This window comes from Podarcis vaucheri, assembly GCF_965113315.1.
Source record: "Podarcis vaucheri genome assembly, chromosome: 14".
Classification (NCBI taxonomy): Eukaryota; Metazoa; Chordata; class Lepidosauria; order Squamata; family Lacertidae; genus Podarcis; species Podarcis vaucheri.
The window spans coordinates 22321707-22342739 of NC_138752.1; the positions used below are offsets into that span (position 1 = coordinate 22321707).

Sequence of the window (21033 nt, forward strand, 5' to 3'; positions counted from 1 at the left end):
CTATGGGGCAGCAGAGAACTAACTTTTGCCCTGTTTTGTGTGAGAGTCCTTCTGGTACTAGAAGAGGGATATTATTTCCCACCTCTGTTTTCCCTGGGTGAACATACATAGTTCCTTCAACTTTTCCAAGTAGGCGCTTTGCTCTGCGAAACTGGGGCACTACTCTTTCTGCAGGCAATGGCAACTCTGTTCTCTGTCTGGTTGGAGCCTGTGTGTGTGTGTGCGTGTGCGCGCGCGCGCGCATGTGTGCAAAAGAGAGGCAGGTGGTGGATGATGAATGAAGAGCAATCCTATGTAGGTCTACTTAGAAGTAGTTTCTGCTTAGTTCAGTGGGGCTTACTCCTAAATAAGCGCACATGGTATTGCAGCCTTGTATTTCAATTAGTATTTTCATTGCTGCATTTCTTTGAACATTACAGATGGAAATAATTAATGTCCTTAATGTTGTTTGCAAAGGAGGAGAATGAGGGGAGAGCTATCATTAGTTAGAATCATAGAATCATAGAGTTGGAATAGACCACAAGGGCCATTGAGTCCAACCCCCTGCCAAGCAGGAAACGCCATCAGAGCACTCCTGACATATGGTTGTCAAGCCTCTGCTTAAAGACCCCCAAAGAAGGAGACTCCCCCACACTCCTTGGCAGCAAATTCCACTGTCGAACAGCTCTTACTGTCAGGAGGTTCTTCCTAATGTTTAGGTGGAATCTTCTTTCTTGTAGTTGTCTCAGACCACTATGATTCCCTGCTCCATCTATCCTTAGTTACCATTTCCTTGGCCCCACCTGTCTCAGCAGGCACCATCCGCTGCTGCTGCTGCTAGTTTGTGTTTCCTTTACCATGGACCATCTTCATTGACCTCCTCTGAACTTCCAGTTTGTTAGTTCTAGTCTAGTCTCCTCCCTGATGTGTCAGGAATGCATTTATACCAGAGGGAAACATAGTCAGTCCTTGTGAGCGGCCAACCAACAGTCTAGAAAAGCACAGCCCAATGCTGTTACCCATTCCTAGATATTTAATGGTGGCAGAGCCAAGAAGTCCACCTGTGCAACGATGCCCCATATTCCCATGCTATGAAAGGCCTCCCCGGTAAGTGTGATGTGATAGTCTTTTAACTAAGGATGTAAGAAAGCAGTGCTTTCCATTCTATGTTGTGCTGTTTCCATCCCACTACAGTTTGTCTTCCACCAAAAGGTGCATTAGTTGTGTTGCTGTCTGCTGTGAAAAATTTATAAAACGTACCGTATTTTTCGCTCTATAAGACGCACTTTTTTTCTCCTAAAAAGTAAGGGGAAATGTGTGTGCGTCTTATGGAGCAAATGCAGGCTGTGCAGCTATCGCTGAAGCCAGAACAGCAAGAGGTATAGCTGCGCAGCGATCCCTCTTGCTGTTCTGGCTTCTGGGATTCAGAATATTTTTTTTCTTGGTTTCCTCTTCCAAAAACTAGGTGTGTCTTATGGTCTGGTGCGTCTTATAGAGCGAAAAATACGGTATATAATTTACATAAACAATCACATTTCAGTGCAAAGGAAAAATGATGCAAGGGGGTGGGAATAAAATGTAAGCAATTACTGTTTGCAGGCATAGACTGCAAGATGCAACATTTTATTCTATAATCTATAATGGAGACTGGGTCCATGTTTCCTCTATGTAGTCTACGCACGATCTTCTTGAGAAAACGGGTTTCATTCTGAAAATAACAGCTCACTGCAGATTGATTCTGCATAACCCCACATTGTACCCACTTGAAAACAGATGTAGGTGGTCCTGATAATGGTGAGGTGTGTATTGACACCGGCTTGATGTGGTTGTGGGTGGGCGTATATCAAGATCACAATCACCGCTTCCTTCTTCATTCACCTGGGGCTAGCTCAGGAAGGAGAAGGCATGGATAACTAAATCAAGGGTTGTATCAGGCAACCACACCCACACTTGTAGACGGCAGGCTCCAGAATCAATGTAAGTTTGAAAGCAGCATGTTAGAAGACGAGCATCAACAATTCTGGATTGAGAAAAATGACATTTCTATGCCGATTCATTTCCGTTCTGGACACAGGCCGAATAAGCGAACATCGGCAATTTCCTGTTTCTGTTTCTATTGGAATTCTCTGACATCCCTGCTTTTAACTCTTCCATAAGGAATATTCTAGTTAAGTGATGCAAAATGCTATTAGTTGACATAAACAGCTCCTCAAATGCACTGCAATGCACTTCAGGGCTGTTCAGCTCATTATAGCTCACTGCGCAGGAGCCCACAGGGTGGTTCTCTTCTGAACGGACAGAACAGCCCTGAACAACATGTGATCCACCAACACTGGATAGCTCAGTTGGTTAGAGCATGGTGCTGATAATGGCAAGGTCGCAGGTTCAGTCCCCATATATTCCTGGACAGCTGAATATTCCTGGACTAGATGATCCTCAGGGTCCCTTCCGACCCTACAATTCTATGATTCTATGGCAACCTGAACGCAACTCTGCAGCTGTGGATGGGCCTTGCCATATGCCCAGCTGCTCCCTTGGTTTTTGGATGCCCAATCAGGCATCAAGAACAGGAGCTTATTGAGGCCTGGGTAGGGCTGCTGGGTCACAGCTGTGCAGGCCTTTTCAAATGAGGTACCTGGCTGGATTTGTCTGATCTAAAGCAGGCCAAGATTTTTCATTCAGCCAGATCTTTCTAACATTCAGTCAAAATGTTTCACTGACTGGGGTGGGGAGGATGTGTGATCCCATAATAAGTGGGGAAACATGAGGGCCTTCCTGGGGCTCATTTGAAGTTTGTTTTTTTTGTACCTGGTACCAGTTTGGTTTTCAAGGGAGGGGATGATGAGCCTGTCTTAAGAACAGAAGATTAGCCCAATTGGCTTGGCCCAATGGCCCATCTAATCCAGCACCCTATTTTCATGGTGCCCAACCAGATGGCCATGGGAAGCCCATAAGCAGGGCCTGAATACAACAGCCCTGCAATATAGAGGAGGATGCCAGGGCTCTTCTTAAATTGTTTGCCGGATTAGACAAAATAATGCTATTGACAACTTCCCCAAATTGGGTCTCCGGCTGGTTTTGGACTACAACTCCCATCATTGCTAGGTAGCAGGACCAATGGTTTGGGATGATGGAATTGTAGTCCAAAACCAGCTGGAGACCCAAGTTTGGGAAACCCTGCTCTAATCCCATAGGCATTTGGTTGGCGACTGTGAGAACAAGGGCGTTGGACTAGATGGACCTTTGGCTTAATCTAGCAGAGCTCTTGGTATGTTCTTGTTCATTTATTGTGATATAGTGATGCCCCAAATATTAGCTTTCCTCTTCAGCAACTTCCAAAGTAGAGAGCCCACATTGGAACTGTGCTTCTGTTATTAGTGTACCAAAAGCACCCTAGAATGTAAATCAAGAGACGAGAAAGACCAAGCTGATTAATAAACTTTATCCTCACCAGTAAAATTCAGCAATCTTCTTCTTGCCTTGGCTGAATTCTCCTGAAAACGTTAAAAAGAAATGTGAGCAGTTCTCTTATTTTAGTTTGTAATCTTCCTATGAAGCTATATAGCTAAAGTATGTCAATGAGACTGCCCTGGTATAAGTGAAGACAAAGACTAGCGTGTTGTGTGTGTGTGGCCTGTGTAATTTATAACACATATGTAATGTAGATTGTAAATCACATTAATGCAGTCAGCTGTTCCACATCCCAGCAGTCATATGTACGTGCAGAGAACTTATTTGGGTGGCTGCCTAGCTGGTATAGAACTCTCTCTCAAAAACAACCCCTCCCCCTTGAAATATCTGGCCTTATTCTCAGTCTGTACCCATCTGGTGGGTCTTGCATACAGCTGTAACAGTAAAAAAAAGGAGATGAACATTTCCCTTTTAAAAGTTTGATGTATGCCTGAGCACGCAATGGTGGCCCTCTAAAATTTTTGCTAGAGCTCTAAGTGTGATGTGGTGATAAGAATTAGCCCAGTGAGCTCATAAACATATAGTAGAAATGTTTAAACATCTTTTTTCTTTTTCTTTTTTTGCCTAATTGAGTGGATATTTCCCCGCCCCCCCTCCTGGCTGCCAAGTTATTGGATATTCTTGGTCAATGTGATTCCAATGACTTTTTTGTTTTGTTTTTGTGGTGAACAGGTTGGCTATATCCAGATTGGATCAGAACAGGTGCAGATACAACCAGTGAACACTTCCGAGACCTCGTTTGATGGGAAAGAGCACTTCATCAGGCACAAACGGGCCACCAGATCGGCACATCCTGGCAAGTCGGAGAACCCAGTTGAGCCCTGCAGAGTTGTAGCAGGTGGGTTATTGGAAGTCGGTGTGTGAATGAGTGGCCTCCTTGGAGCAGTGGTGGTTGCCGCAGATAGAGTTGGCCTCGCACACCTGTTTGTTTGTTTGCTTGCTGGCTTGCTTTTATGTTTGCAGAGTTGGAAAAGGTTCAGAAAAAGGCGACCGAAAGGATCGATGGGATTGAGTGACTCCCCTATGAGGAACCGTTGCAGTCTTTTGGACTTCTTAGTTTTGAGAAAAGGAAAGTAGGCGGTAACATGGTAAAAGTCTATGTAATTATGCATAGCATGGAGAAAGTAGGTAGAGGAAAGTTTTTCTCTTCCCCCACTAAAACTTGTAGACATCCAGGGAAACTGAATATTTGAAGATTCAGGCCAGATAAAAGAAAGTACATATTCACACAGTACATGGAACTCGCTCCCACGGGAGGCATTGATGGCCACCATCTTGGATGGCTTTAAATGAGGATTGGACAAGTTCATGGAGGATAAAGCAACCAGTGGCCCCTAAGCAGAATAGCTTTGCTCTGTGTCCATGGTGAGAGGCAATAACGCAGCCAAATTCCAGCTGTTAGAAACCAAGGAGTGCTCTTCTGATCAAATCCTACTTACATTTACCAGCAATAAAAACAATTTCAAGTCCAGCAGAGATACATAGTAATATAAACATCTCAATCTGTGCTGAAAAAGTGCTGAAAATATACAGTGGTACCTCGGGTTAAGTACTTAATTCGTTCCGGAGGTCCGTTCTTAACCTGAAACTGTTCCTAACCTGAAGCAGCACTTTAGCTAATGGGGCCTCCTGCTGCCGCCACACCGCTGCCACGCAATTTCTGTTCTCATCCTGAAGCAAAGTTCTTAACCCGAGGTACTATTTCTGGGTTAGCGGAGTCTGTAACCTAAAGCTGTTCATCTTTACTCATCCTGTGTAACCCTTTGGCCTGCCAAAGAACATGGATATACTCTTTTCATATCTATGTTCTGTGCAGGTTGAAGTGCTAGCAAGGTCCAGCTCACAAGGGCTTGAGAGGTGGCAGATGTCTTGAGCATTAGAAGCAAAGGTCAGGGGAACGTTATAGAAGTATACCAGCATATCCGACATGAGGGAATGCAGCCATTGTTGTAGCTATAGAGTGGGCAGTGACATGACTGGCTTTCTAAGGTCATCTGATCTCCCAACCGATGACGAGGAGTGTTGTGGTCTGTAGCTTTTATATTCTGACATGAACTCCCTGCCCTGATGGGCATAGGGAACTAATATTTAACCAGTAGAGGCTGCTGGTTTGATCCTTGGAATTCCTTGCAATATATTCGAAAGCAAGTCATAGGATGCTGCCTATTGCCAGGCCACGTCTAGTACTGGCTACATTGACTAGCACCACCTCTCCAGAATGAGGTATTTCACCATCCTGCCAGGAGAAGGGGGATGCGGGTGGCGCTGTGGGTTAAACCACAGAGCCTAGGACTTGCCGATCAGAAGGTCGGTGGGTCGAATCCCCGCGACAGGGTGACCTCCCGTTGCTTGGTCCCAGCTCCTGCCAACCTAGCAGTTCGAAAGCACATCAAAGTGCAAGTAGATAAATAGATACCACTCCGGTGGGAAGGTAAACGACATTTCCGTGCACTGCTCTGGTTTGCCAGAAGCAGCTTAGTCATGCTGGTCACATGACCCGGAAGCTATACGCCGGCTCCCTCGACCAGTAAAGCGACATAAGCGCCGCAACCCCAGAGTCGGCCACGACTGGACCTAATGGTCAGGGGTCCCTTTACCAGTAGAAGCTTGGGATTGAACCCAGAACCTTATGCATGCACAGTCTACATTTTTCATGCTCTACATCTGAGTTATGACCCCTCAGCCAAGTTCCATCTATTTCAGAGCCACCTCCTTCCTAGCAGCATCAGACTTCAGGGTATCTAGAGATGTCTTTCCTAGCACCTGTTACCTGAACATTTTTAGGTGGAGACCCCAGGCATTGAACCTGGGAGTTTCTGCATGCAAATAATGCCAATGAGTTCTGGCCTCTCCCCCACTCCCCCAGTCCTGCTGATTTCAGTACAGCTTCCTTCTGAATATATAAATTAGGTTAGCCCCATCTGATAGGTGGGTGCAAGGCAGCCTCCCAAAACAATGCTAGAAATAGTTGTGCCCTTGATTCCTATTCTAGGTATGTGACACTTAATGGGAACTTAGAGAGTGAAGTGTGGCTGAACATTTGGAGCAAGACATCTGCAAAATTCTGAAGTAAGCAAAAATGCCAATAAGGCTAATTACATTTTCTGCACACCCCTTCTTGTAAGCAATGCAGATCAGGACCCTGATCAGTTCCAAGTGGGCTGTGCTGTGTTGGCTAAGCTATGAAAAACATTGTTTTAGCAAAAGACTTGATTCTTAGGAAGACTGGTAGAGCCTTGACTTCCAGCGGTCTGCCTCCCTGGAAGGCCTGCATGGCTGTGGAGCAAAAGGAACTATAAGAGAGGGCACAGACTTTAAGCTTGTGACATCTGCTTTGTGTTTTACTGCAATCCCAAGATATACTGACTGCAGCAAGGTGTGAAAGGCATACAAGTTTTATAACATCATTCTATCTTAGCTGCTGTTGAGCAAGGGGTTGTGAGCAACAGAGCAGAGTTGTGCTCACAGGCCGCCACCCCACCCCCCAAATCCATTTCTGGTTACCCCTAAGTGCTATTATGCATTGTGTTTTATACTTTTTGTTTTGTATAAAGCAACTGATAAATGTAATAAATAAATAAAAATAATTGCCACACAATTTCAGTCAAAGTGAAATTTCGAAGAGAAACTAAGAACTTCTTAGTTTCTCTTTGAAATTTCAAACAGTAGAAGCAGAAATATTTGGATTTACAAAAATATTCTGGACAGGTGTTCTCTACGCATCCCTCATTAAGTGCAATAGTTACAGTATCTTCTAACTAAGTATTTTCCAGCTAGCCTAGTGAATCTTAAATTTCATGAATTGCCCTTAAGCCCTTTTCTTATTTGTGTGTGTGTGTTGTTTTTTTAAAAAAACATGATTGCTTTTTCTCCCTTTTGCTTCAAGAAAGATGTGATGTCATGGCTTCTAATAGGCTTAGTGTGTTAATGACCTAATTGACTCCTGTCTTGTTTGGATTAACGTTTTTGTGCCTAAGAGGGGAGAGGGTGGGGAAACCCTAATCTCCTGTGACACACAAAAGAGCCTATTCCTTATGACATGGTTTGGGGACCAGGTGATCTTGAAGCACTTTTCCAAAGGTTCTTATGAGAATCAAAGGCCTCATTAGAATGGCACCCATCAGCGCAGGCAGGAGCTGGCCAGGATTCCATAAGAGACCTTTGGTTCCAGAACATGGTATTTAGGCTGTCACATCTAGGCACAAACTTAAGTTATTCAGAGCAGAAGCTGAAAAATATATATAAGGACATGCTTTTCATGCCATGAAAATTAATGTGTATATTTGTATGAGGAGGAACCTGGAAAAAAATCTCAAGTATTTTAGGGTAGGCTGTTGAAAGAGCTTTGATGACCAGCAAAATTTATCTTGTTCTTGTACAGTATCTACTTCCTTGTGATGACAATATTGACAATGTTGTGATTACAATGTTTACAAGATAAGCATGTGTGACTAAAGGAGTGGTGTGTGCATTGTGATGTTATATTTTGAAATGTGATGCGAAGACATCAAATACAGGCAATAAAAAAGGGGGAGGAAGCTTTGCAAAGAAATATGTATATTGAACCCAATGCATTTCAAATATCTTCTTCATAACTAGGCATAAACAGCTTGAGTCTTATTTTTCCAGCTCTGGCAGAATTGTAGTTTATGGAGTTGAGAATTTAATGTATAAACCATAGTTCTGTGTGCATTTATATTGCTGGAAAGGAACGGTCATTTGCTTGCAATTCTTTTGTGGATAACGGAAGTGACCAAAAAGTGGCAATCTTGCAAATGGATTCTATCACTTTGCAGAAAAATCTGGTTGGGGACTATTAAATGTTAAAAATAGCTCTGGCATAAACTGATTGATTTATGTTAAAAAAGACTCTAATTTGTGGGTTCTGAAACAGCTATACAAGCTATGTTACATTTATGGGAGAAAAGAATATCTCAGGTATTTACTGGGGCCAAGGATGACATTCTTGTTTAAGTAAGTGTAAATATCAGACACTAAAAGACAGGCATGCCTTCTTAAATTAGCTATAAATGTGGTGTTTTCTCTAGGAAATCTGATGTGCCTTTCTTGAGGTCTGTTCCAAAGGTCTCAGATGGTGATTTAAAGTCCCATTACCTAGAAAGGACTTCTTATAAAATGCGGCTCAAGAGTGTGAAACAAGGCAGATCATCTTCTGAGGAAAAGTGCTAATTTAATGCTCATGACACCAAGCTCATAAATTACTCTTAAATGTGCAACTGCCTAAAATTTGGCTCAGCTGAACCACATTCTTCATTTAAAGCCTCGAGTCATACTCCAAGGAGAGGTAGGAATTTATTACAACAGAGTAAACAATTTTTAAGAATTGGGCTAACTTTATTTTTAACACACTTCTTTCTGCATAAGCAAATATAAATGCAAACAATGCATGTGTCTGAGCTAGGATCTTTTTTTCCTTGGGAATCTTGTAATTCTTTGCAAACCTGTAATATCTGCGAGAAGATCGGTAGTTGTGAAATAATTTTTCATTACAGCTCTTCTCCTGTAGTGCACAGTGTATGTACCGTATGTTTGATATGTTCTAGATTGATCCTGTTCTTCAAGGCTGGTCCAACAAGGCCCTGCTCCACCAACCTCAGCCTGCCATTAGCCAGCCCCACCTATTGTCTTCTTAAAGATAAAGGGACCCCTGACCATTAGGTCCAGTCGTGGCCGACTCTGGGGTTGCGGCGCTCATCTCTTTTTATTGGCCGAGGGAGCTGGGTACAGCTTCCGGGTCATGTGACCAGCATGACTAAGCTGCTTCTGGTGAACCAGAGCAATGCACGGAAACACCGTTTACCTTCCCGCCAGAACGGTACCTATTTATCTACTTGCACTTTGATGTGCTTTTGAACTGCTAGGTTGGCAGGAGCAGGGACCGAGCAACGGGAGCTTACCCCGTCACGGGGATTCGAACCGCCGACCTTCTGATCGGCAAGTCCTGGGCTCTGTGGTTTAACCCACAGCGCCACCCGCCTCCAATTGCCTTCTTACTTATATCCAATGAAGGAGGTGCCACTGCCTTTCAGCTTCCTCCTCCTTCGTCTCAGTGTTGCTAATCTAGAACTCATTGAGGAAAAACTAGAATCAGCTGACTTTGCATGTCATTGACTCCAACTCCAACTGTTGCTGGGCTCTTTGTCTTTTGACTTCCCAGTCTGTAGTGAACTAGGTGGCTTTTCAGGTATGGAAGGCCTAGGTCATTTAGGGCTTTAAACATTAATGTGAGCACCTTGAATTGGGCCTGGAAATGAACTGGCAACCAGTTCAAAACGGGTTATGTGAGATCTAAACAGAATCCCAGCCAGTAATCTGGTGAACGCAATTTGAACCAATGGAAATTTCCAAGTCATCTTCAAGGGCAGCCCCACGTAGAGTGCATTGCAGTAATCCAACCTGTAGACACGAATGATCCAGCAATGAATCTAAGATCACCCAAAGGACTTTTACCTCTAAATTTGTAAGCCTATAACTGCATTTCCAACATAGTGCCAGAAAGTTTGAAATTAAAAAATAAAAATTTGAAATTTCCAGATAAGGTTTAGTATTCCACCTCCCTGCTCCACCCTCATCCAAGGGTCCAGGTATACATATTCAGGTATCAGCTATGGGCCATTTCCCCAAACACTTATTACTTTTGACCACATGTTATTCCAGCATTAAGTCCTCTCCACCCCGTGTATTTTTTAATGATTCTCTCTCCACCATGTTATTTTTTTCCCTGTAGGTTTAACTTGGCTTGAAAAACCCTTTGTTATGGCCAAAGGCTGCACATACTAAAAATAGAATGCTCTATTATCCCATATTAGGAAGTATCTGTTGAAATATTAACGAGTGCATTTTTTGATGACAGCTTGTGCTCAATGTATCACAAATTCAGTTTATAGGCTGTGGAGCTTTCAACCATCTTGGATGCCCATGTGAAATTCCCTTACACCATGCTAAATCATTTAAGAATCTAATAAAAAGGCACACCATTTTTAAACAACTCCCCACTCCCCAATACCTTAAGTGACAACACTAAATAGCATAATTTATAGGTGAACAACTTTAGTGGTCCAGGGCTGCAAGTGTAACACAACACCTGTGGCGGGTAGTTAGAGCCAGGGTGGTGTGGAGGTTGCTGTTTCTGTTGAAATATCTATTCAGTGTGGAGTTCAGTGGATGAGCCTTCAGCCATGATGTCTGTGGTCTGTCTCCAACAACGGAGGCAGCATGCCTCCATATGCCTGTTGCTTGGAATCACAAGTAAGGAGAGTGCTATTCTGCATAGGTCTTGCTTTTCAGACTTCCCTTTATTTCCAGTTATAGGCTGCTTACTGTCTAGAGATGTCAAAGTAGCATCTGGTTGGCCATTGTGACAACAGGATTCTGAACTAAATGGGCATTGGCCTCATCCAGGTGGCTCTTCTTATGAGACAGGAACACAGAAGTAGCCTTCTACCAAGTCAGACAAATGGTCCACCTAGTTTCAGTACTGTCTACACTGGCTGACAGTGACTCTCCAAGGTCTCCCTTAGCCCTATTTGGATATGCCAAGAATGGAAGCTGGGACCTTTTGTGTACAAAATAGATGCTCAGCCACTGAGCTACACCTCTTCCCTTATAACATTAGGGTCTATCCCATAGTATGTGAGATATTTCTTTCTCATCCAACTGTGGAAACTTCTGAAACTGTAAGCAATCTCTGCCCCACCGTACTGTGGTCAAATCACATATTTAAAGCACATGGCTTCCCTGAAAGGATCTCGGGAACTGCAGTTTACCCTTAACAGAGCTACAATTCCCAGCACTCTTAACAAATTGGAGCAGGGGCATGTGCCTTAAATGTGAGTGTGACATTGGTTACATCTTGGCAGGGCAGATGAGGGCCAGATAAAAATGCTTCACAGCTCGGCCCCCCACCCCCAGCTTAGCCATCTGTGTTACGAATACAGTACCTGGGCTCCAAAGAAATTATTACGAGAGTATAGCATCCAAATGGGCAAAGAACACAACCTCATGTTCGCGTGGAAGATATAAAAACACAATAAACACTATTAAATAAAAATATAAAGCATCATTTTAAAATACAGTAACCAAGATTAAAAATAATAGCTCCCAGATATAAAATAGTTGGCAAAACCTGGAACTGAAAAAGACATCTTGGCACCAGGTGAGCTTTCTTGGGGAGAATATTAGAGATCCAGGGATCCATGCCAGAGAAAGACATATTCTTGGCATCATCTGCCTCGTATTTGAAGGTAGGGTTATCTAGAGAAGAGCTTTAAAAGAAGACCTTAATACTTAGGCAGGTTCATGTGGAAGGAGGTAGTCAAATAGCTTAGAGCTTTGAATGTTAAGATTAGCATGTTGAATGTTGCTTGGAAACAAATCAGGCGGCACCAGCATAGTCGTTTTAAAACTGGCAGGAAGTGTTCCACAAACCCAGCCCCAGACAGCAATTTAGGCTCTGTATTTTAAACCAAGTGTCGTTTCTCCAGTCTCCAAGGGAAGCTCTGTTTGTAAATGTAAAAACGCAGAAGGTTGAGCCGGGGAGGAGGGAAGTCTTAGGCTCATATTGCCAAAAGTTTATTATGTTGTATTGTTTTATGAAAATGGTATTAAGTTTGGAAAAAATGTAAAATTAATAAAAATTATGATAAAAAAACTCAGAAGGTTGTGCAATTGCACGGATTCAATTTTTAAAAAGAAAGAAAAAAAGAATACGTTTTGTATTGCTGATGCTTCCTTTAGTTACTTGGTCAGCACTTTGGGGACACTCTCAGGGACACTTTGAGAAGTTAGAGGGTGATGAGCTAAGGCCCCACCTCCTCAGTTTCCCACAATGGACTCCTGGCAAGTTCCATGGCTATAACCATCTCTTCCTATACACCTACCCACTCTCACACATCAATAAGTTGGCAAGAGGGATGAGGGCAGAACTTGGCAGCTCAGGTTGCTGGTTGCTCATCCTCTACCTTAGTTGTTCTGATTACTTGGGGTTCTTAAGCAACCTGAGAGCTGGTATTGAATTATCCCCAGTGGAGCCATCCTCTCTCTCACACACACAACTTCATAAGGGAAGAATGCTGAACTTGCAGGGTCAGGGAGCTTAGTCGTATAGCTTGGCTGTGTAAATTGACATCTCCTTACTCAGCAAATCTGCTGCCTGGGTAGTCCAAGGTATTTGCTTACATTACTAGGGATTACAGTGGAGACTACTTGTTAATAATGCAGTTGGGGACAGCACAGGGGAGTCTGCCCCCTCCCCAAGAGTTGCAGCTGGGATCCCTTCTGGACTGTCTGTTGCTGGTGGGATGGAGAGTGGGAGGTAGCAAAGATGCCAGCTATTTATTAGTAGTATTAGTAGCAGCAGCAGCAGCATAAGTGTTTAATAATTCCCTGACAGGGACTCAAGGCGGCTTACAGATAAAATAGAAAAAGCTAAAAGCAAAGGGGGGGGGATGACAATTTAATCATATCTATCATCTATCTATCTATCTATCTATCTATCTATCTATCTATCTATTACAAACACACAATATCACTTAAAACAGGGGTCGGCAACCTAAGGCCCGGGGGCTGGATGCGGTCCAATCGCCTTCTCAATCCGGCCTACGGATGGTCCGGGAATCTGTGTGTTTTTACATAAGTAGAATGCGTGCTTTTATTTAAAATGCATCTCTGGGTTATTTGTGGGGCATAGGGATTCATTCATATTTCCCCCCAAAATATGGTCTGGCCCACCACATGGTCTGAGGGACGGTGGACCGGCCCACGGCTGAAAAAGGTTGCTGACCCCTGACTTAAAACATATAAATAATTACAGTGAAACATCACAGCAACAGCCCTTTCCTTCAAAACAGCCACTTCCCCAAAACCTGTCAGAATAAGAAAGTTGTCATCTGCCAGTTGAATGACAAGGAGGGAGACACAAGCTCTTTGCCTATCACTATAACCAGGAAGGTGAATGTTGATAGAATTCAAAAGAAAGTATGTCTTCACACAGTGCATAGTTATACTATGGAATTCAATCCCACAGGAGGCAATGATGGCTACCAACTTGGATGGCTTTAAAAGAGGTTTAGAACCAGGAGTCAGCAAACTTTTTCAGCAGGGGGCTCAGACTTTGTGGGGGGCTGGACTATATATTTTTTTGGGGGGTGGAGAACAAATTCCTGTGCCCCACAAATAACCCAGACATGCATTTTAAATAAAAGGACACATTCTACTCATGTAAAAACATGCAGATTCCCAGACCGTCCATGGGCCGGATTTAGAAGTTGATTGGGCCGGATCTGGCCCCCAGGCCTTAGTTTGCCTACCCATGGTTTAAACAAACACATGGCAATGTTCTTCTGAATACCAGGTGCTGGAGGCTGCAGGAGTGGGGAGTGCTGCTGCACTCAGGTCTTGCTTGTGGGCCACTGTGAGAACAGGATGCTGTACAGTGGTGCCCCGCAAGACGAATGCCTCGCAAGACGGAAAACTCGCTAGACGAAAGAGTTTTCCGTTTTGGAGGTGCTTCGCAAAACGAATCTCCTATGGGCTTGCTTCGCAAGACGAAAATGTCTTGCGAGTTCCTGCGGGGTTTTTCCCCTCCCCCCCTTTTTCTAAGCCGCTAAGGCGCTTATCAGCTGATCCGATAAGCCGATAAGCCGCTAAAAGCCACTAATAGCGCTAATCCGCTAATCCGTCAATGGGCTTGCTTCGCAAGACAAAAAAACCGCTAGACAAAGAGAATCACAGAACGGATTCTTTTCGTCTTGTGAGGCACCACTGTACTAGGTGGGACACTGGCCTGATTCAAGAGGCTTTTCTTATGTTGCCATCATCACTGATGCATTTTTCTATATAAAAAATGAAATGTACCCAGTTTATTCTGTACTAGGGCTTATTTCAGGATGCTAAGGCTGATTACATCATGCAGTTGGTTAAATAAATACTAAATAAACCTGGGAAAATGATGCAAATCCCTACTTGGCCACCCAGTTCAGTGGGGTGACTTTGGGCCAGCCACAAATTCTCAGCCTAATCTACCTCAGAGAGAGGTTGTTGAGGATCATATGGAGGGGAGGCGGCCAATTTGAGCTCTTTGGAGGAATGTGATTATAGAATGAGTGAAAGTAAGTTTGCTACTCCTGCTTTGCATAAGGAAGGACCGTCAGTTCAGTGGGTAGAGCGTATGTTATGCATGCAGAAGGCATTTTACCCAGCTCTGCAACATCACCATTTGAAAGAGCCTTCAGCAATTATAATAATAATTTATATTAATAATAAATTTATTAGTTATACCCCGCCCATCTGGCTGGGTTTCCCCAGCCACTCTGAGTGGCTCCCAACAGAATATTAAAAACACTATAAAACATCAAACATTAAAAAACTTCAGATTTTGATGCTTGTTATGTACATTTCTCTGCCACTCGGTCTGCTTGGGTTTTATGACTTTCATGCTCACACTTAAACATCTGAGCTGCATGGCTTTTAACGCCCGTTTGGCTATTTGTTCATTTTAGCTTGGGGTTTCATTGGCTTCACAGAGGGTTCATAAATCAGATGATACCAGAGGAGAAAGGGGAGATGTGCTGTTGTGGCTTCAGCCTTCTTCAGTGCTGCTGGAGGTTTTCAGAGAGCTTCCTTCTTCAGTCTTGTAATGACTGGAGGCCAGGCCAGTCCAACATAGGCCTGCAGGATCCTTTCAGCCCCATTAAAAGAATTCCAAATTCTCTTGTTTGTGGCCCTTTCCATCACTCTGTGGGAACATCTAAGGTCTGCCCAAGTCCCCCAAAAACACGGTTGAGTAAAAGACAGTGCTGATCTTTATCCCATTTAATGGAGGATCTGGGATCACTTTCCCCCAACCTCATTGTAGTTGTGAATTCTTGGGGTCACTCTTCTGGCTGTCAGCCAGCCCAGAGTGGTTTAACAGTCAACCTCTCTTCCCAGGAAACTCTGTACTAGGGCTTAGTTCAGGATGAAAATTGTAATTCTGGGAGGGGAACAGGGGTCTTAACAACTCTCAGCCACCCTCAACAAACTACAGCTACCAGGACTCTTTAGGGAGAAGACATGACTGTTTAAAATGATATCATAGTGCTTTAAATGAATGGTGTGAATGTGGCCATTCTTCCTCTTTTAGTTTGACACTTTTCTTTTTGAAGGCTTGCTCATTGTCAGGCACAGTTTTCTTTTCTTTTTTGTTGTGTCCAGCTCCAGCCGTTCTGCATAGCAGTTACTCTGGGTTATGAGACCAGAATAACTCCCTCTCTCCCTCTCGGTCTCTCTTTCAAATAAAGGGAAAGAAATACAGTGTAGGGCTTTAACCATGGAGAATAGGTTGGTGGGAGAGAGAGGCGGTGGGAAAGAAGAGTGCTTGAAGGAACGTTCTGAAAAATTCCACAGAACTCTCCTCACACTTGCATCATCTGGTGAGGAACAAGTGGACATTGGATGCAAAGGCACTCCGAATGCCAGCCGTCATGGCTGCCAACTCCCAGCATGCAGCTGTTCCTCTCCTCTTCCAGTTTGCCTCAGGTTAGTTGCCAACCGGCAAACCTTCTCCCACCTCAATAATGAAAATCTTTTGACAGCCAGCATCAACGGACAGCTCTTGAGTTTTCCCTCATACCGGGTCCCGTGAAACACTTTGTAGCTTATGAGCCAGGAGTTGCCGGTGGGGGTGATGTGAGCGGCAGAGAGGGGTGGCAGTGTTGGAGTGAGGTTGGACGTGCAGCACTTTCAACAGAACACGTGAAGCTTCGGCCCTCCACTTGCAGAGTCCATCTTCTGCTAAAACAAGATAGCGAGCCATTTTGGTGACTGCCAAGGGAGATGAGAGGCAGCGCTGCCAGGTTATCAGTTTGGAATCCTGGTTCCGCAGGCTTAAAAAAAGAAAAAAGAAAAACCTAACTTTTTGTTCAGAATTATTGTATGGAGGAGGGGGAGAAACTCCAGCTGTACAGTGGTACCTCGGGTTACATACGCTTCAGGTTACAGACTCCGCTACCCCAGAAATAGTGCTTCAGGTTAAGAACTTTGCTTCAGGATGAGAACAGAAATCGCACAGCGGCAGTGGGAGGCCCCATTAGCTAAAGTGGTACCTCAGGTTAAGAACAGTTTCAGGTTAAGAACGGACCTCCAGAACGAATTAAGTACTTAACCCGAGATACCACTGTATTTGCTTCTTGAACCCCTCAAATTTAGCAATAACTGCAGGAAACATTGGCCACGTTCAAAGCATACATTTAAAGCTATACTATGATACCACTTTAAACAGTCATGGCTTCTCCCCCCCCCCCCAAAAAAAAAAAGTTTCTGGAACTGTAGTTTAAGGGCAATGATACCTCGAATTCCCTGGGGAATCGGATTGGCTGTTAAACCCCTCAGAGAATTGTCGCTCTGTGAGGGAAACGGGGGCCTCCTACCAACTCTCAGCGCCTTTTACAAAATATGCCTTTCAGAATTATTGGGGGGGGAGCCATGGCTGTTTAAAGTGGCATCATAGCAACTCTTTAAGACTTGCCTGAGTATCAGTACCTCAAATTAGAGGAGGATTGGGGGGGGTGGCAGCCTCCCTCCCCTCATAACTATTGGAAGGCTGCATGGGGCGAGGGCAATATTTGGCCCACAAACCTCTGTTGAAACCCCACCCTTGGCCCAAATCTCATCCCCCGTGTCTGTTGGTGGGCCCTGTGCCTGGCAGAAGAGGGCAGTCTGGTCTCCAGCTGTGTATGGCTTTTGTTTAATTTGGCTGCCTATTCAGATCCACCCTTGTTCAGTGTTTGACTTGCAGAGGGGATGGGGCAACCTGGCTGCCCCCTACCCGGGCAACTGTTCATAGCGGAAGGTTATGGGGCGGTGTCTGTGACCAGGGTTAAATTTGGAGTCAGGCATGGGGCTTAAGGGGTCTCATTAAGGGCAGACCTACCTTTCTTGTAATTCAATCACGGCAGGTCACAATTGGAATGACTGAGTAATCGTGAATTCACATAGGGATAGATAGATAGATAGATGATAGATAGATAGATAGATGATAGATGAGTGCAAAGGGTATTGTGTATTGTACAGAAATCCTTATTTCGTGTGGCTGCAGAAGAATTACGTCTTGCAAATCTGATAAGGCAAAAGTGTGTGCTGTCACTGCCAGGCGACTAGGTCCAACACTCACTTGAACTGTTTCTGGCAAATCCTATAATGTTTAGCAGATCTTAGCAAGCTGCTTTTCCTCAATAGCGCTTATCCTCTGCTTCTTAAAACTGGCAAAATTTATTGCTGGGTAAGAACTGAAAAGCATAAATACCCATCTTCTGAAGTGTAAAAGATTTGTTCAGCCTCATTCAACTTCTGAGTCCTGTATACATTTACTTAGATTCCTGCATAAATCATTAGGATTTTTGCCAGTCCATCGTACTAGCTGTGAAAACCAGGGGTGGTAAAAGGAAAAGTATTGGGGGGGGGTGAGACTAAACAATTAGGATGGAACAAACTCTTCCTCCTGGGTCAGGCCTCCACAACTTGTCACCTACAACATACACAGCCCACAAACCATGTAAATGAGGGCCAGTTGTCTCATTGTTTCGGCTTATTCAGGATGCTTCCAGATTTGAGTTTATTGTGGAATCAGTGTTTTTCATGCATGCAAGTTTTTGTCTTTCTTTTGCAATGTCCATGCATTTCTCTCTATTTAATCCCAGTTGAGAAAACCTTTCTGTGCCCACTCTTTTCTTGCCATGCATTGTTTTATAAACTTCTATCATGTACCATCTCACTTGTCTTGTCTCTAAATTAAAAAGTCCCAGACACTGCAACCTTTCTCATTGGCACACAGTGCTTGGTAGTCTGAGCTACTAAGAGATTTATTCTGGGTAACTGGAAACGGCGTCTCTCTCTCCCTTGAACCTGGACAAACCAGGTCTGATTTGAGTGGAGGTGATCTTGCTGGTGTTATAATGGAATTAAATTGCTAACTCTTTGCCAATAGAAGCCCTCCAACTTTGTGGAAATTTGCTGCTACCTACCCTAAACCTCTGTGAATACGGTGGGCTGTATATCTGTCTTAATAATCTATATCCTGTTTTTTGAACACACACACACACAGAAGGATGAGGATTTGCCCAGGCAAGCCTAGTGGGATTAAGCCACTGGTGTGTAAATTGTTGTTATTCATTACCATCTAAAAAAAAAAAAAGTGAATATATGGTAGATCTTTATCACAATAGGGTATTTCCACAACATGCATTTTTTTTCTCTTTGCTTCTGTGTGTTTCTCTTTTTCAGGAGGAGGGTGTGTGGTGGGGTTCAATTTCTTGTCTGTTGCTTCAGTTTAGAAGTGGGGGGAGAAAACTATATTGAGTGATGATAGTTGGTGCCTCAGGCAGAAAAGCAATATAGCAGAACGGTTGCCAGACAGTTTGACAGAGGATGGACTGGATGTGAACAAATGCAGGCACTGACGAGACAGAATGGAAGTATGAATGAGCAGAAGGGTATTGGTTTCAGGTGTGCCTTGAGGGGCCCACAGTGGCAGCAGAGGCCATGACCATTGTATTATTTAAAAGATCCTTGCTCAAGGGAAATGGGCAGCCTGTTTTGAGGCAATGAATAGTTACTAGTCTGGTTGGGAAGGCAGAATCATAGAATTGTGGAGTTGGAAAGTCATCTAGTCCAATTCCCTACAATGCAGGAATCGCAACTAGATCATACACGTAAAATGGTCACCCAACCTCTGTTTAAAAATTTCCAAGCAAGGAGAGTGCATGGAAGTCTGTTTCACTGTCAAACAGCTCTTTCTGTCAGGAAGTTATTCCTGATGCTTAGTTGGAATCTCCTTTCTTGTCCCTTGAATGCTTTGGTTCAGGTCCCAGCCTCTGGAGCAGGAAAAACAAGCTTGCTCCATCCTCCATGTGACAGCACTTTAGATGTTTGAAGATGGCTATCACATCTCCCCTCAGTCTCCTCTTTACCAATCTAAGTATACCCAGTTCCCTCAACTGTTCCTAATAAGGCTTGGTTTCCAGACCCTTGATCATCTTGGTCGCCCTTCTCTGCACATGGTCCAGCTTGTCAATATCTTTCTTAAATTTTGGTGCCTAGAACAGGACACAGTACTCCATGTGTGGTCTGACAAAGAAAAGAATAGAGCAGGACTGTTCCCTATAGCAAAACTACACTGGGGAATTTAAAAGAGAATGTACCACTGAATATGGACTCAGCAGAAGAGTTGTGGTAGCCAATGGAGATACTTCACCCAATCACTAGCTTCAGAAACCATGATGACTTGGTATATATGGTTGAAAGCCATGTCAGGTGTCACTGGTTCTCAGCCAAGTCCATGGGTTGTAGTGAACTAAGTTATGTTTAGAGTAGACACACTGAAATTAATGGGCCTAGGTAAGTCATGTCTATCATTTTCAATTGGCTACATTCTCTCTCTGCTAGTGTAAGGGCTCCAGTTCCTAGTGGACAGATGACTTTGAATGGGGTACAACAGAGGAATCCAATGTAACTATTGCAGTAGTGGAAACTTGTTGCTTGAAAGTTAAAGCATCAAAGGAGAATATTTAATAGTGCTAGAAAAGATGTTTGAACATGTTGTTTGCTTTCTAGAAAAGAAGAGGCAAAAAAAGGCAAAGCTTACCAATGACTGGAGAGAGCGGAGGAATGCTATTCGGCTCACAAATGAATACACAGTGGAAACACTTGTGGTGGCGGATGCTGATATGGTCCAGTACCATGGGGCAGATGCTGCTCAAAGATTCATTCTTACTGTGATGAACATGGTAGGTTCACTTGGTTTCCTTGAGATGCGTCTGCATTCAAAACTAGTCCTATGTTTTGATGCTTAGTTTTTGTATTTGAGTTTGAACTCTTTATTCATTTTTATATGAAACATCTTAGACAGGCATAGTTGCATCTTAGACAACCAGAGTGCAGTAACTGTATGTGAGCTCTCTTTTCACAGCAATGAATCAAGTAATATTGATGGAGACAAAGGGTTCTTGCAACACAGAGTACGGTACTTCCTTAAGTTAACAACTTCAACATTTAGGATGTGGACTCTAACCAATTCATTTTTGTGCTTTTTATATGATAATTAGTACTCCTCCAAATGCTGTGTACAAAAATGTGTGTGTTAGGGGAAAGTGTGCCTAAGAATGCATATATTAGTGAAAATTGATTCTTGTTAAGAGCACCAAAGAAGAGAAATTCATTAGGCTGCATTCAATGCTAGTTCTACTCAGAACAGACCTGCTGAAGTTATTGGAGATTAATAACTTCATTTATTAACTAGGATCATATGTTTAAAAGTCAAAATGCTCTCCTTCCCCAGGAAACTGAGGGTGCCAAGAGTATGGGATAAGTTTATCTGCAATCCCTGATGTGTCCCCCTTTGCACCCCTTTATTTTTGCCCACATAAATGAATGGCTCCTCCTCCTATGCTAGGTAGGATCTGCTTAGTACAGGGGTCTGCAACCTTTAAGACAAAAAGAGCCACTTGGACCCGTTTTCGAAGAAAAAAAACACCTGGGAGCCGCAAAACCATTGCGACATTTAAAACAAATATATCTCCGGAGCCGCGA

General features: G+C 43.6%; 1 protein-coding gene across 2 annotated transcripts in view; it reads left to right on the forward strand.

The window, feature by feature from the left end:
• The window catches only part of ADAMTS17 (ADAM metallopeptidase with thrombospondin type 1 motif 17), a 184805-nt gene that overhangs the window by 9513 nt on the left and 154259 nt on the right, over positions 1–21033 (forward strand). For both annotated transcript variants that reach the window (XM_082198330.1, XM_082198331.1), the window contains exons 3-4: positions 4123–4288; positions 20059–20231. In XM_082198330.1, the coding sequence (XP_082054456.1) occupies positions 4123–4288; positions 20059–20231 (339 nt within the window). The remainder of the gene's footprint in view (positions 1–4122; positions 4289–20058; positions 20232–21033) is intronic.